Source organism: Hordeum vulgare, chromosome 4H (genome assembly GCF_904849725.1).
Source record: "Hordeum vulgare subsp. vulgare chromosome 4H, MorexV3_pseudomolecules_assembly, whole genome shotgun sequence".
Taxonomy (NCBI): domain Eukaryota; kingdom Viridiplantae; phylum Streptophyta; class Magnoliopsida; order Poales; family Poaceae; genus Hordeum; species Hordeum vulgare.
Genome location: NC_058521.1, coordinates 62,961,144 through 62,976,859, shown reverse-complemented (window position 1 = coordinate 62,976,859; position 15,716 = coordinate 62,961,144). Strand labels below are relative to the sequence as shown.

The 15,716-nt window shown below is 47.4% G+C and overlaps 2 protein-coding genes and 1 non-coding gene across 4 annotated transcripts in view; all 3 read right to left on the bottom strand.

Moving 5' to 3' along the window:
• LOC123447886 (alcohol dehydrogenase 3-like) overlaps positions 1-8,829 on the bottom strand; it is a 42,688-nt gene extending 33,859 nt beyond the window's left edge. The window contains exons 1-4 of the mRNA XM_045124601.1: positions 8,313-8,829; positions 8,158-8,204; positions 7,220-7,545; positions 7,117-7,126 (exon numbers count right to left, since the gene is read on the bottom strand). Coding sequence (XP_044980536.1) covers positions 7,117-7,126; positions 7,220-7,545; positions 8,158-8,204; positions 8,313-8,489 — 560 coding nt within the window. The 5' untranslated portion in view covers positions 8,490-8,829. The remainder of the gene's footprint in view (positions 1-7,116; positions 7,127-7,219; positions 7,546-8,157; positions 8,205-8,312) is intronic.
• LOC123451578 lies at positions 6,197-6,335 on the bottom strand. Its single transcript, XR_006632418.1, has one exon. It is a non-coding gene; the product is annotated as a small nucleolar RNA Z247 (small nucleolar RNA).
• Positions 8,830-12,113: 3,284 nt separating the features above from the next.
• Positions 12,114-15,432, bottom strand: LOC123447885 (alcohol dehydrogenase 3-like). 2 transcript variants are annotated; one of them, XM_045124600.1, is made up of 9 exons: positions 15,144-15,432; positions 14,930-15,066; positions 14,774-14,820; positions 13,922-14,247; positions 13,691-13,773; positions 13,509-13,584; positions 13,348-13,409; positions 13,140-13,249; positions 12,114-12,684 (listed from the first exon to the last, which is right to left on the bottom strand). In XM_045124600.1, the coding sequence occupies exons 1-9, from the start codon at positions 15,175-15,177 to the stop codon at positions 12,618-12,620; spliced, it is 942 nt and encodes a 313-aa protein (XP_044980535.1). In that variant the 5' UTR covers positions 15,178-15,432; the 3' UTR covers positions 12,114-12,617. The 2 variants fall into 2 exon arrangements, with proteins under 2 accessions (XP_044980535.1, XP_044980534.1); XM_045124599.1 differs by having other exon boundaries at positions 13,154-13,249.
• Between the last annotated feature and the right edge of the window lie 284 nt (positions 15,433-15,716).

The following is a 15,716-nucleotide window of genomic DNA, read 5'->3' as shown; positions in this document are numbered from 1 at the left end:
CACGAGCCAAAATCGTGTCAAAAAAAACTTAGCAAAAGAAGAGCAAAAGATCCGTTTCGAATTCAAAGTTGGAACTACGATCAGTCGGCTCGGTGTGAATCAAGCTTATCCACACCGAACCACGAATGTGACGGCCAACAGAAGTGGCCAAAGTTTAATACAGATACAACTCGGCATACCGAGGTAAATGTGCGTTCACCATAAAGTTTTTCAAGCGTCGCCGGGACTGGCAGACTCCACAAAGGTGTCAAGGTCGATTCCGTCTGCAATGCGGGTGGCTGTGTCGAGGAAGGTCTCCATGAAATCTTCGAATCGAAGCTTCTTGGTGTTGGCGACCTGCAACATCTTCAGCTTTTCTTCGCGAGCTTCCTTCCAGTGCACTCGGACCAAAGATAGCGCCACGTCCGCACCACAACGAGCGGCAGACTTCTTCCATGCCTGCACTCTGCTTGGGACGTCCTCCAGCCGAGTCATCAGCCCATCTATTTCACTCCGGGAGTCGTCTTCTGGCCACAACTCCTTGTCGATTCGGCCAACAACTTTTCTCAGGCGGTCAATCAAAGGTCCCACCCTGCTAAGGCGAATATGCGCTCGGAGCATGTCCCGGTTGGCTTCATCGCCGAGTGGAACGTTCGGAACAAGCGATCGTTCAATGTCGGCTGCTTCAGTCTCAACGTCCCAACAGAAGTCTGCAAAGAAAAGACAAGCAGAAAGTAAGCGTGGAGTGAACTCCAAAGTCAAGAAGCACTCAACAGCAACTTACCACCAAGCAGTGCAACCATCTTCCTTGCCCAGTCGCTGATGTAGTTCTCCTGCGCCATGCACCGAGTGTTCATCACCTTCAGCTGGCCCATCCATTCAGATCTCTGACTCTTCATTTTTTCAACTTCGGCTAGCAATGCCTTGTTCGTCTCCCGAGACTCCTCCAAAGATTTCTCTCGGTCAGCAAGAGCCTCCTTCACACCAGCCAGGTCATTCACAGCCACCTCCAAGTCCACAGCAAGTTGAATCTTCTCAGCCTTCAGAGCATTGTACGCAGATCCCATTTCGCAAGTCTTCTGCCAAAGAGACACAAAGGGAGGATCAGCCACATTCAACAAGTAAAAAGTCCCGTCAGATACGACAAAACATTCAAAGACCAAAATTCTTCAGGCCCCTGCCGATGCAAGCAATCGACAGCGGTCTCGGGGACTACACCCAGTGGGTTCACTAAGAGTGACCCCACTGGTATGAAGCTCGAACAGGTCGGCCCTATCGAGCTCCATAGCAAACAAACAACATTATGAGATTACTATTACTCGACCCGAGTAACACTACTCTCGGGGACTACACCCAGTGGGTGCACTCGGAGTGCCCCCACTGGTACCATTCGGGCAGATCAGCTCTGATCTGTTCAGATTACGGAAAATACATATAAAGACAACTGCCGGTGCAAGCACTCGACAGAAGTCTCGGGGACTACACCCACTGGGTTCACTCGGATTGAACCACTGCAAAAGCATCCTACTTTATCCCAGCGTATCGCTGAAACCCCCAGTGGGTGCCAAGAGGAATATAAACACTTACTAGCGCACTTACTCGGATGTCGTCCGGAAGCTCCAAGCTCTTCTTATACAGAGACGCGATGGAGTAATACGCTCCCTTGGCGTCACCCGCCATCAGCTCCACCTGCACCATGGCGTCCTTGGCGGCCCCCACCTGGTCTTCGGGGAGGCGTCGGGCGTCATATTGAACAGCCGATGGACCCGGCGCGGGCATGGCAGAAGACTCCCTGGGAATCCCGAGCTCCGCTCCAGTCGGTTCTGCCGTGAGGGGCACCGTCTCAGTCGGCGGCCCCGTCTCAGTCAGTGGCACGTTCATGGTGGGAGCGGCAGTAGATGGGATAACCCCAGGGACAGGCACCAAAACGGGCTCCGACCCCCTTTGGTCGTCGTCCTCCAGATGGATCACCTCCGAAGGAAGCCCGACTGAACAAAATGAAATTGCAGAAAAAGGTCAAGACCAAGGACAGCACTCACCAAACAGTAATGCAGCTCTCAGAGTCGTGACAACGTACCTTGCTGGGACGTGGCGGCGTTATCCGTGTCCATGGGATCATCGTGCTAGCGCGGCAGAGAGGTGGCGGAGGTAGCAGCTCTGTTGAGTGAAATCCACTCGACGGATAAGCATGAGTTCAATCGGATACTGAAGGAAGATGGAAGAACAAGACACTTACGCTGAGGCGACTGGAACAGCGATCCTCATCCAAGGCAAAGCTTTCCGAGGCTTGGGCCCACTAGGTTTGGCCACCTTAGACGGCTGGTTCATGGGCTCGGCAGCAGCGTCCCTGGTCCTCTTCACACTCCGAGCACTCGGAGCCACGGGAGGGGCTGGCGGAGCACTCGGGGCCGCTGGAGGAGCCGGCGGAGCAGCGGGATCGTGACGGCACTTAGTTCGGTGCTCTAGTGGTGAAGGTGGCGAGCTCTGCTCCCCATCCTCCTCCTCCTCCTCCTCTTTCGTCTCCCCCTCCGTCTCCCCACTGTCGGAGACGTACTCGGCGCTATCCATGCTGCCCTCCTGGCTGCCCTCCTCTTCCTCGGCTGGATTCCCGTTCGAGATGGTAGAATACCAGTTGGTCCACTCCTGCACAAAACACAGTCGGCAACGCAGTCGGCGGGACAAGAAAAGAAATAAATCTAAGAAGATTAAAAGCACTCGACAAGATGTGCTCACCTCATTCGGAGGAGGATTGTCGGCGCGGAAGGGCTTCACCCGCCGGGCTCCTTCGAGGTTATCGCACGCGCCTGTGATGCCGCTGACCCACGCACGCACAGTCTCCCCGCTCACACACTCTGGATGAGACCGAGTGGAATCCGAAGGCCCCGCGTAGTGCCACATGGCGTGGTGTCGGGCCTGCAGCGGCTGGATGCGCCGACCCAGAAGAGTCTCCAGCAGGTCCGTGTCGGTGACTCCCTTGCGGACGATGGCTATCAGCGCGTCGACCAAAGGCTGGATCTGGATCCTTTCCCCCTTAGAGAGCGCAAGCTTCCTGGGAGGGCCCGGATGGTCTAGGCTAAAAGGTGGCAACCCACTCGAAGCATTCGGACAAGCAATATCCTGGCAATAAAACCAGGACGATTGCTAGTTCCTAACTGACTCGGACAACTGGAGAGGGGGGTAGGTACTCTTTGTTTTCTTCTGGAAACCTAAATCCCCCTCAGAGCTGGAGAATATGGTTCTGATCGTCCGACTGGCTAAGCTTTTTGACGGTTTGGGATCTAGCGGAGAAGACGTACTTGAAGAGCCCCCAGTGGGGGGGGCATCCAATAAAGCACTCGCAAAGGGTGACGAATGCAGCAAGGTGGGCTATTGCGTTCGGAGGAAAATGATGGAGCTGCACCCCAAAGTAAGTCATGATACCTCGAAAGAAAGGATGGGGAGGCAAGGAGAAGCCTCGGAACACGTGGCTGAGCAGCAGAACGCGCTTCCCCTCCTTCGACGCCGGCTCCGTCTCGCCTTCCGACAGCCTCCAGGACTTGTTGACGATCATGCCATGCTCCACCAGCTCCAGCAAGTCGTCCTCCGTCACCGAGGAGGGGAGTAAATCCCCCTGGATCCAACCCGCCGGCAGCGCCCGCTGCCGCTGCTGAGTAGGGGCCGCCCCCTTCTTCTTCTTCTTCTTCTTCTGCGACTCGAGTTTGCTGGTCTGCCCCTTCGTCATGGCGAAGGCGACGGATCCGCAGAGGAGGAGGCTTGAGGCATGCAGAGAGTTGCGGGAGGAGCGGGATTAATGCGAGGCAGATGAGCAGCGCAACAGGAAATCCCGCCGGAGAGGCTTAAATAGGCTTCCGACTGGGTCACTAACAGGTGGACCCGAGATCTTATCCCCCCAACCGGCTACTGCGAGGTTAGTGGAGAAGATAAAGGCGCGGTAATCGAGGAGGCAAAACCTACTCGATGGCGATGTCGTCATCCCCGCTGAGCGCGCGGCAACCGAAATTTGAAGATCCAGGAAAATCTGGCGTTGTCAGTTTGACGAGTCACGTCGAAAGATTCCGCGGAAGCACTCGGTCCCTGACGGTTCGTTTCACTGGTATATTCACTCGGATCACTGGTTGAAAGGATAGAATGGATCGAGGCAAACAACGCTAAAGTCACCTCCATACCAGTCGGTTCCATACTCCAGACATCACTTCATCGTTCCAACCCCTATCCATCCGGGGACTAATGATGGGGTTATAGTCCCAGGGTAGGGTCATAGGCCTGTCCTATAGGTCCTACCCAAGGACTACCCTTCATAGAGGGCAAGGCCCTTAGACAGTTTCGACTGAACTAAGGACGCCTCCATCATCCAGTCGGCGACGAGCACTCGGAGCATATTTAACGTACCGACTGGATTCCACTCTATACATCGTAACCTCCCAGGAGGGCAACGGTCATACGTTTTCATACAGCATTATTAACATTTAAGGCTTACGTTACCTGTAACGTAGGCATTTATTCGCCACTATTCCACCCCTGTCCACCGGCCATTATGAAGGGCAACGCACTCTATATAAGCCGCCCTTCCCCACTGGTGCAGGGGTTGGCACTTGCTGTAATCCTATAATCCACTCGACACTAAGCTCCCAAGAGCACTGAGACGTAGGGCTTTTACCTCCACCGTAGAGGGGCTTGAACTCATACATCCTCGTCGTAGCTAAGGCTCTGCCCATCCTTTCGTACCCCATACATCTACTGTCAGACGTATACCCACGACACCCAAAATTTTTGAGAGAGCTATAGTCTGGTTTTTAGATGAAACAAACGTTCCAAGGAAGTAGTGTTGCTAATGACTCGACTAGGCAAGCGATTTATGAGATAGGTGACCGTGATAAAAGCCTCATCCGAATATTTGAGTGGCATTGATGCATGAGCTAGGAGTGATAGGCCAACTTCCACAATATGACGATGTTTACGTTCGGCTGAACCGTTTTGTTGATGTGCATGGGAACATGAGACATGATGAACAATGCCAATGCTACGAAAGAAGGAGTTGAGTTTCTCATACTCTCCTCCCCAGTCACTTTGGACTGCAAGGATCTTTTTGTCAAATTGTCTTTCAACAAGTTTTTGGAACTCTTGGAAAACAGAAAAGACTTCAGACTTGAATTTAAGCAACTATATCCATGTGAATTTGCTATAATCATCAATAAAACTGACATAGTATTTCTTTCTACCAAAAGAATCTCTTGCATGACCCCATACATCACTGAAAATAAGCTCTAAAGGAGCATGAGACACACTGTTTGACAAAGGATAGGGAAGTTGGTGACTCTTGGCACATTGACAAGCTTCACAGACTGACTCACTTTCGAAGCTACGTGACAACGCAAGGTTGCCTTTATTGACACTTGCTTGACTATATTTGAAGAAGGATGCCCTAATCTTTGGTGCCATTTGTCTAATGAGGGCTTAATGGCAGAATGAACTTGATGACGACGCTTTCGATCAAAGACTCTTGATGTGATGGGGTATAGTCCTCCAATGCATCTACCGTGGTGGATGAGCTCCCTTGTTGCCCGATCCTTGATGAAAAAATAGGTAGGATGAGTTTCAAAGAAAATATTATTGTCTGATGTCAAACGAGACATGGAAGCTAGATTTTTATCGGCTTGAGGAACATGAAGAACATCTTTAAGGACAAGATCACGTTTAAGGCTAGGGGAATTAATAGAGGATTGACTAATGTGAAGAATGTCCATACCTCCACCGCTTGCGGTGTGAATCTGATCATTGTTGTGGTACCTCTCTCGGAGGGCAAGCTTCTCTAGCTCGTTCGTGACATGATCTGTAGCACCAGAGTCGGCGTACCATACCGTCTCATCGTCAGCTCCACCGTGCTCTCGGGTGGCTGCAGCAGCATGCCGTGTGTCGGGCATGAAGTCCTCATCATACGAGTGCCAGCAGTCAATGACTTCATGGCCCGGTTTCTTGCACAGCTGACATCTAGGCCGACGATTGTTGTTGTAGCCGTCGTTGTTGTAGCCACCGCCGCGATCACCGCCGCCACGGTCACCACCACCAGGGCGAGCCTGACCCTGGTTGCCACCGCGCCCGTCGTCGTTGTTGTTTCCGCGTCCGCGCCCCTGCTGTCCACGCCCACGGCCACGTCCGCGTGAAGCGGCGTTGACAAAAGACTGGCGCAGGTTGGCTCCTTGCAGCATGCTGAGACGGGCGTCGAAGCTCAGAAGCTGGCTGTACAGCTCCTGAACCGTAACAGGTTCAACCCGCGCAGCCAGAGCTGAGATCACGGGATTGTAGTCGATGTCGAGGCCGGCTATGGCGTGGGAGATGATCTCAGCGTCTCCGAGCGGTGCACCGGCGCAGGCAACTTCATCTGTAAGGGTTTTAATTTTCCCAAGGTATTCTGCCATGGTTAGATTACTTTTTTGCAGATTGGTGAGCGCCATTCTTGTGTTGATCTTCTGAGCTTGTGTTTGCGCAGTGAACATGGCATGGATGGAGGTTCATACCTCGGCCGACGTCTGAAGCATTGCAACTTGAGCAAGGACCTCTCGAGACAGAGATCCCATGAGGTATCCTTGTACCTGTTGTTTCTGCGCATACCAGATTGATCTGGCGTAGTTGAAGACATGCTCTTCCTTCCCATCCTTGGTGATGGTGATGGTGGCAGGGGGCGCCGGACTTGCGGCGTCGAGGAAGTGTTCCATCTATGCTCCCTTGATCTGGGGTAGCACGGCAGCCTTCCAGAGAAGGAAGTTTGTCCTTGTGAGCTTCTTCGATGGAGGTGGACCGAGAGAGGGCGAGCTGCTGGAGGTGGATGTGGGCGTGGTGGGTGTGAGCGGGGTGGATGCAGCGGTGGAGAGCGTGGTGCCTGACATGGTTGCCTCTCTACACGATCGATGGGATTGGTTTCTTCTCGGTGGCTAGACGTCAAGAGGAAGGGCTCTGATGACCATATGATGAATCGTAGAACCCTTTGTCTCGGGCCGCAATATATTTATATGGGCAATGCCTTGAGATACAAGTCGAGATCCTCACAAGAGGTTACATGAGATAAGAGAGAGAGGAAGAGATAGAAACAAGTTTAAACCACTTTCCTTATCCTATGCAACTCGTATCCTAACAAGGGTAGCACCAAGTCCTGTAGAAAAAAAATGACAATTCAGCAACTAATGGAGGCACCCTAAACATTGTGTTTCATTTGGAAACAATGGCATGAGGAGCCATCTCTTACCGGTTGAGATGCCACAGCTGAGAACACAAACTTTGTCAAGGGGCGTCTCCAGGTTGATCTTTGCGAGGCACACAACATGGATCACAGTGTACTCACTGAAGGTGGAGATCCCAACAAAGTGGAAGATCGGTTTCCCATTAATGCTGAAGCGAGACTCCCCATCGCCGATCATCACACCACGATCCACGTTGATCCTGAGGAGGTCGCAAAGGTTGCTCTCGTCTGACTTGGAGTGAGCACACTCCTTGCACTCGTCGGTGAACACCGGGAGGACATGGTCACCTGGCACGAGCTCGGTCACACCCTCCGGAACGCTCTCGACAATACTGCGACAAAGAAGCAATTTGTGAAAAGAGATACCAGCAAAGATAAACTATAAAGAGAAAACACAAGGGATACTACTATTCATTAAAATGAAGAAAGATTCCACTTTAATAAAACTGATAACTGGCAAGGAAATTAGCAACTCAAAATATGTCACGAATTTTTTTCTGCGAAATTAAATGTGATAAAGATATAATGAGGAGAGCAGGAGCACACAGGACATGGGAAAATTAACTAGTTCAAACCTATATGATTGTACAAATCACTTTATAATTTGAGCTTGTGTCATGCATGACGTTTTCCCATGATTCTTCATATGTTTAATCCCATTGGCAATAAAATATGTGGATACTTGCTTTATATAGTTATCAATCTAGTACCACTGACAGATCAGTATTCAGGATGACTATAATTAGTCATACTGTTTTATGCCATGGCAATAAAATATGGACACTTGCCGTATATAGTTATCAATCTAGTATCACTGACAGACCATGAATCAGTACGACTAAAACTAGAAGCCAATATGAATAAACTACTATGATTTAGGATCCAAGATTCCTCCAAGCAACAAAGCTGAAACAGAGTAAGACGGGGACAGAGAGGACGCATACCCTCCAGCTTCATGGCCCAAGATCCTAGGGAAAACCGGAGTTTGCCCCTGCACAAATCCAAGCAGAAGATCGAAAGTTAATTATCTATCCATTGATCCGTGTCTCTTCGTCGCCATACCCGACCATGAGATACAATCGTGTAGCTGTGTGGATACCTTGGCCTTCCAGAAGTAGACGTCGGTGTGGCAGAGTGCGGTGGAGGATCCTGACTCGCACCTCCATGGCCTGCGGCGGCGCCACCTCCACCTCCTCGCCCGATAGCGGCTTCCCGGCCTCCCATGGCACCACCGCTGCAACCAGCCATGCAAATTTAGATCCCCGTCCTCAAACATGAACCAAAATCAAAATCAGACGAAACTAATTAGGCTAGCTTGGAGTGCAAGTGGGGAAAGAAGATGGGCTGTTTTCCTTGGACAGGGCGACCGAAACAGGGGTGTCCGGCCTCCGTTCGCCTGTCTGCGCGCGTCTCCGCCGGTTTCAAACCTCGGCCCCGTGTGGTATATCGAAATCGGAGTGACGTGACGACCAAGGGGCTACGGGTCAACGGCGGCCAGGACAGAGTAAAAAACCGACGATTAGGCCAGGAGAGGGCTGACTTGGTGACGAAAAACCGGGGCGGAAAACCAACTGCGAAAACAGCAGGGCGTCCACCTCGTCTCGTCGTTTTGCAAGTCCGCGATCCAAATGGGCAGCTGAAATGTTGTCGGTGGTTCTCGACATCTGCCGGATTGGAGCATATGCATGCTGGATTGCTGGCTGTCGGTTTTCACTTTCAGTTGCTCCCCCGCAGGAGATTCAAAAGTGTATATAGGATTGACGTCTGTCCGTTTTTTAAGTTTACCAGTGGAAGAGCTCGTGCGTTGCAACGGAAGAGAAGATAACACACACTTTAAACGCAATATATTTTCACATGGCATCACATTTGTGTTGCCGACGACGGCTTTAGTGCTCACACAACGAAAACCCGTTTGAATGTACAATCATTAGGAATAAGATGAAAAATATGTTGTTTCTCCCCATGAGGTTTTTCAAAGGTGAGCATGTGTGGTTAACGATGTTTTCTTTTCTTTCAATTTGGTTTTAATTAAATGGATGTTTATTGCAATTCGTAGTCGTCGGAAAGAGAGGGAAAAAAGACCGTACACTACAGATTAAGTTTGCACTAAAAATAATATTTAATAAGTATTCAACAGCTAAAAATAACATTCTATTTAGATTCTACATATTTTTTTAATCAAATTTCAGATATAACATGTTAAAATCGAAGCTACGGTTTAAAAGATATGGATAATTTTGTTTTAGATAAAATTTGAATTGATTAACTGAAAAGTTAGGTTTTTTTTCATTAAAATACGGAGGACGGGTTGATTACCTGAAACATCAGGGGGGTTTCGGAACAATGCAAAAAAGATTCGTTTTCTGACTTAAATCCGGACTGCGGGTTGATTTCAGAAAACGTCGGGGTTTTTTTTTGTAAAAGTGGCACGACGAAACGTTTTTCTCATTTAAAAAAGGATTGCGGGTTGATTAACTGAAAATGGAGAAACTTTTTTACAAAAATATCATGACGGACGACCAGAAACTATATTTGCTTTATTATTAGATTGAGATTGTTCTCTCGAAGAACAAAGAGGGATGCTCGTTTTCCTCTTAGAAATAAAGAAGAAGAAGGATGCTCGTTTCATAGTTGTTGCCTTCTTTTGCGGAAAAGACCCAAGGCTATATGTTAAATTAAACCAGCCTCTACGAAAACTTCCATATAAGAATAAGAAATTACAGCCTTGAAAAAAAATGAGTGTCATCTTCCTTTTGCATCCACCGTCAGCACGCGAGCCAAGGTTTTTGAACACAAAATAATCTCAGGCATTGCCGAAATTTCTGAAATGTCAGACATTGTCGAACAAAACGTATTCACATATTTCGGAAAATATTTAGGGGTTTTCACTTTCAAAATTCACTAATTATAACCTAATTTAAATTTATTTTTAAATACATTTGAATATGGATCAAAATTTCAGGGTTAAAAGTATTCGGATCACATCAAAAATTATGAAATTTCATTGAAATTAGGAACCCTGTTGTGAGCAGAGTTACTTGTCGTCTATGCAACTCCGTCTTAAGGAATAACTGTAAATATTTTGGTCGCTCCTACACGTTTGCCGAACTATCTTTTTAAAAGATTGGTCGGGTCGCTAACCGCATTTAGTGTCATTAAATGGCTAAAGGGTATTTTAACTTTTATAACATAGATTATGTTGCAGATTTTTTTGTAACATAGATCATATTGTAAAAATGTCTGTAAATTATTATTTTTTACAACAAAATTTGTTATGTAATATTTTTTGCAACAAAGATCATGTTGCGGAAATACCTGTATTTTTTTTCCAGCAGAGTTTGTTATAGAATATTGTCTCCAACAAATATAGTGTTGCGGATACATTTGTAAAATTATTATTTTTGCAATAGATTTTTTATAGAAGACTTTCTACAACAAAGATTATGTTGCAGAAATATTTGAAGAATATTTTCTACGTGTCCACATCTTTGCAATAATGGTCGTGTTGCAGAAGCCTTGCAATAGAGTTAATGTTGTAGTATTTTTTTGCAACATGACACTTGTTGCAGAAACATTTTGCAAAAAATTGCGGCTAGCGGGTGTTGGCCGCCATTGCAATGGAGTACTTGCTGCAAAAAAGAAATTAAAACCATCAAGCCGGCCGATTCTCGCGAGTACCATGGCAATCGACGACACGTAGCACGCTCACGAGGTCGCGTCCCTTTGCTCTTTCCTTTCCTCAGTTTTACTCACAATCACATGGCCACGTGTTAATCAGAGTTACAAACGAACGCAGGAGCGGGATCAGCAGGCTGAAAGATAACGTTTTCCAAATATTTTCTGGTCTACATAATGTTTCAAACCTGTTTTTGTACGGATTTTGTTGCAGATTAAAGGCGGAGATTAAAATGTACCTCTTGAATAATACTTCCTGTCCAAATCATTGTATTCAGTAATGTTTGATCTACAGGTTAATATGACAATATCCTTTTAAAGTAACTTTAAAATTCGTGCACACCTTTAAGGGGGTGTACCGAAGCAAAACTCAAAAATCTATGTTTGACTGTCGCAAAGCCCTCCGAGAAATGAGAGTTCTGTTCTATCCAGGGGAGAGTTTTGGATCCAAAATACTTATTATAATGAGGTCTATCAAAAATGGCTTTCGTCCCGCAACAATTCCTTATTTAAAACTATCTTAAATTTCGTTTCCTTATTTGATACTGAACTTTTTTTTCTTACCTGTACAGCAACTAGCTTAAATTTTATGCCCTTTAATGACATTTTTGTTCATTTTAAGCCAAAATGACATATGAAAAGACTCTTTTGCCCTTCATATGATATGTGTATGTGCTGGACAGTAGCACGCACAATATCAATGCAACAGCACACGCGCGCACGCACACACAAACATGCAGCAGCAAAGACGCAACATCAGCAGCAAGCATGTGTGCACGCACACGCACATACAGCAGCGCACACACAAGCATACCATATGAGGAGCAAAATGGTCTTTTCAAATGTTATTTATGCTTAAAATGAACAAAAGTGTTATAAAAAACATAAAACTTAGACTTATTGTTATATAGGGAAGAAATAATTTGTCGATGTTAAATGGGGCATAAAATTTAAGCATAGAGTTAAATAAGGAATTCTCTCTACAAATAAAGCGCCGCGCACACACAGGCATCCAAGTTCATTCCAAGTTCCTCTTGGTCTTTGTGGCCTAGAGCTTCATCCGGCAGGCTTGCTGAATTTTACTTTATGATCATAACTGTTCCCGTAGAATTTGGACTTGAAATAATTTAGTGTTTTCACCATCAATAAGTAAAAAAAAATAACTTTCTGCAAAGAAGATAAAACATCAGAAGGTGATTTGCAGTTAAAAATGAAGATGCCGATGTGGGAAACTGCAAATTATTACACTGTGGAAAATGTTCATGTACGCCCAAACAGATTGCTCAAACGGTCGCGTCGCGATCGCGACACACTGAAAATAAAGATCAAACCATACATGTTGGTTCCTTGTGACAAAACACATACATGTTGGTTCTTTGTGACAAAAAAGAGCTCAACACATGCTCACTATACATTATTACCGGAGGTAAGATCTTACAAACTTTTTTTGTTCGTTTTTCTCGAGCACCAAATCTGAAAGCAGCGAGGGATGTGACGAAGAAGCTCGATCAGTCGATCTACTCGTCCATCCTCATGACGCAGCGAAGTCCCTCTCCCTTGAGCATGAGGTCGAACGCCGTGTTGATCTGCGAGAATGGCACGTTGTGCGTGATGAACTTCTCCAGGTCCAGCTCCTTCCTCATGTACATCTCGACGACTTCCGGGAGGTCAGTGCGCGGCTTGTAGTTGCCGAAGAAGGTGCCCTTCAGGGTCCTCTCGTTGAGGAAGTTCATCGGGTGTGTCTTGAACACCGCCTCCTTGTGCGGGACGCCCACCAGCACGGCCACGCCCCACCCCTACATTCAAATTTCAGAATTTCAGTTTAAAGCAGAAAGACACATCAATGCTCACAATGATCAAACTATATTTGCGTCGAGACTCGAGTGTTAGGTTGATCTCTTCCGCGTGGGCCCAACGGTCCACCGGGCCCTTGATCTATGCGCCCTGATCGGGGGCGCCCAACCCGTTATGGTTGGTGGCCCCCTGTGACCTGCGCTATATATAAAGTGGTGGGGACCGGGGCGCACGGTAGAGGTTCACCACGCCGCCAGACTCCCCATCTAAATCCCCTTCCGATCTAGGGTTAGCGCAGTGCTCACGGGAAGCACCACCCACGACCACACCTCTTCCCTCACGCCACCGACGACTACACCGGCACTGATGGCCGGAGCAGGGAGTTCCTCGGGCTCGGGACTAGGTGAGTAAAAGGTTTCACCGGATCTATCTATGCCTAGTCGATCTACGGCTTTACCATCGAGAGCATACATCGTGAACGCATTCGAAGGCGGATATCATGGCGTCAATGTGTCCCGTACACTCCACTGCTCTGTCGACTCCGCCGTTTGTCATCTCGACAAGCACCTGGAGAACAATTCAATTGTCAGCATTCGACGAATGATTTTCCATCCCATGGACAAATTAAGGGACTGATGTATGCTCAGGCAGAGAACTTGATGGACCTCTTGCACTGGCTTGGTGTGGTCCTTTGGGTTTACAAAGTCTGTGCAGCCAAACTTCTTAGCTGAAAATTGACATGTTGCTAAAGTTCAGTGTGTTGTCCACAAACCAACATTCACCAAATGGATTTGTTTTTCTTTCTGTAGATAGAAGCAGACTGTACCTTGTTCGTACTTTGCAGGGTTCAAGTCCACACCAATGATCCTTGATGCCCCAGCCATCTTGGCCCCTTCCATGGCCTGATCGAGTGAACACATACATCAATCAGTCATGGTGGTAGGGAATAATTCTAATCAACCTGTAGTACTAGTACATTGTGGAAGATAAATATCCTTCGTCACTTACAGCAAGGCCTACAGCTCCAAGACCAAAAATTGCCACCGTCGAACCCTTTTTCGGTTTTGCGACATTGAGAGTCGCACCAAGACCTGAAGAAAAAAAATGACTTTTCAGTAACTTATCAATGAGGCAATATGCATATGGCGCTTCATCGGGAAATACTTTCTTTGTAAACTAATATAAAAGCGTTTAGATGACTAAAATACAGAGAGAGTACCAATCAGAGCAATGCCTTACCAGTTGAGATACCGCAGCTGAGAACACAAACTTTGTCAAGGGGCGCCTCGGGGTTAATCTTCGCTAGGCACCCAACATGGATCACGGTGTACTCGCTGAAGGTAGAGGTTCCGACGAAGTGGAATATCGGTTTCCCACCGGTGGTGAAGCGGGACTGCCCATCGCCGATCATCACGCCCCGGTCGACATTGATCCTGAGGAGGTCACAGAGGTTGCTCTCCTCTGACTTGCAGTGAGCACAATCCTTGCACTCGCCAGTGAACACCGGCAGGACATGGTCACCTGGCACGAGCTCGGTCACGCCCTCTCCGACGCTCTCAACAATACTGTAAGGAAAAAGTAAATTTTGGAAAAAAATAATACTTTAATTGTTAAGACTAAGACAGTATTAATTATTAAAATGCCAACTAAAGAGTGAACTGACAGCAGCGAAGGAAATTAGTCACTCTAAATAAACTATAAAATATGTAGAAAATAAAAATAAAAATATATATTCTACAAAGCAAAGCACTTTGAGGGAGTTTGTGTAACAAAGCTGTCCCATGATTATTAAGATGTTGTTTTTATAACATGGCGATAAAATACTGATACTTGCTGTATATAGTTAGCTACCACTAACAAATAAAGATCCAGGATGGCATAATGAGAAAGCTAATCTTGTTTAAAAAATAAGAATTACTAGAAAGCTAACGTGAATAAACTATTCCCTTCGATCCATATTATGTGTCGCTGCTTTAGTACAATTTAGTATGAGTAATATGGATCGGAAGGGGTATAATATAAGATTCAAGATCCCACCAAATTAACAGCAAAATGGTAACAGAATAAGATAGAGACAGAGAAGATGCGTACCCTCCAGCCTCATGGCCTAAGATCCTTGGGAAAACCGGAGTTTGCCCCTACAGAAGCAGAGCCACGCCAAGTTAGCCACTGGCCCATGTTACACACTTGAGAAACCTGAAAACCTGAAAACTACGGTCTGAATGCCTGATGCGCGCGCGGACATACCTTGGCTTCCCAGAAGTAGACGTCAGTGTGGCAGAGGGCGGTGTAGAGGATCTTGACTCGCACCTCCATGGCCTGCGGCGGCGCCACCTCCACCTCCTCGATCGAGAGCGGCTTCCCGGCCTCCCATGCCACCGCCGCTGCAGTCACCCAAGAACCAAACCAATCAGCACTGCCAGAGTTTCTTCGCTGACCAAGCAAATTTTCGTGGACGAACCTTTGCACTTGATCACCTTCCCGGCGGTCGCCATTAACTTACACTCGATCGCTGCGGGAACTCAAAGAGAAAGATCGCTCTTTTGACCTTTGTTGCTGCTTCTGCTTTGCAGCTCGTTGGATGTGGATTTTGGTGAGGAACGAAGGTGAGGCTGAGGCCTGTATATATACTCGTGGCGCTGGAGGAATTGGCGAGTAATTAAGGGTGGAGCTTGGAGTGCAAGTGGGGAAAGAAGAAGGGTTGTTTTTTCTTGGAGAAAGTTGCTGAAACAGAAACAGGGGTGGCCGTGGCTCCGCCGCTGCTGTCGGTTTCGGACTTTTTGCCCGGGTGGTTTTCCGGTTTGCTGTGGGCGGATGAGATTGCACCGCGGGATGATCGCAGCCGTCTGTTAAGACGGCACTATTTCTAGTCGTTTAGCCTGCAGTCTTCGTAATCAGGCTGATTGATTGATGGTTTAGGGGGTGGTGTTTATGCCTGCCTTGCGAAAGCAGATTGGTTTGATTCGACGTCTTTTCAAGCTTTCGAAATAAATTTTCGTAGTGCCCTACTAGGTAATCTTCTGTTCTATTCGTG

Bases quoted from the DNA above. Each gene is read 5' to 3' on its own strand.
- LOC123447885 (XM_045124599.1), bottom strand. From the start codon at position 15,177: ATGGCGACCGCCGGGAAGGTGATCAAGTGCAAAG. The intron at 14,821-14,929 runs GTATGTCCGCGC...CTGCTTCTGTAG, and splicing joins TCTACTTCTGGGAAGCCAAG to GGGCAAACTCCGGTTTTCCC. The intron at 13,585-13,690 runs GTAAGTGACGAA...TCACTCGATCAG, and splicing joins TTGGAGCTGTAGGCCTTGCT to GCCATGGAAGGGGCCAAGAT.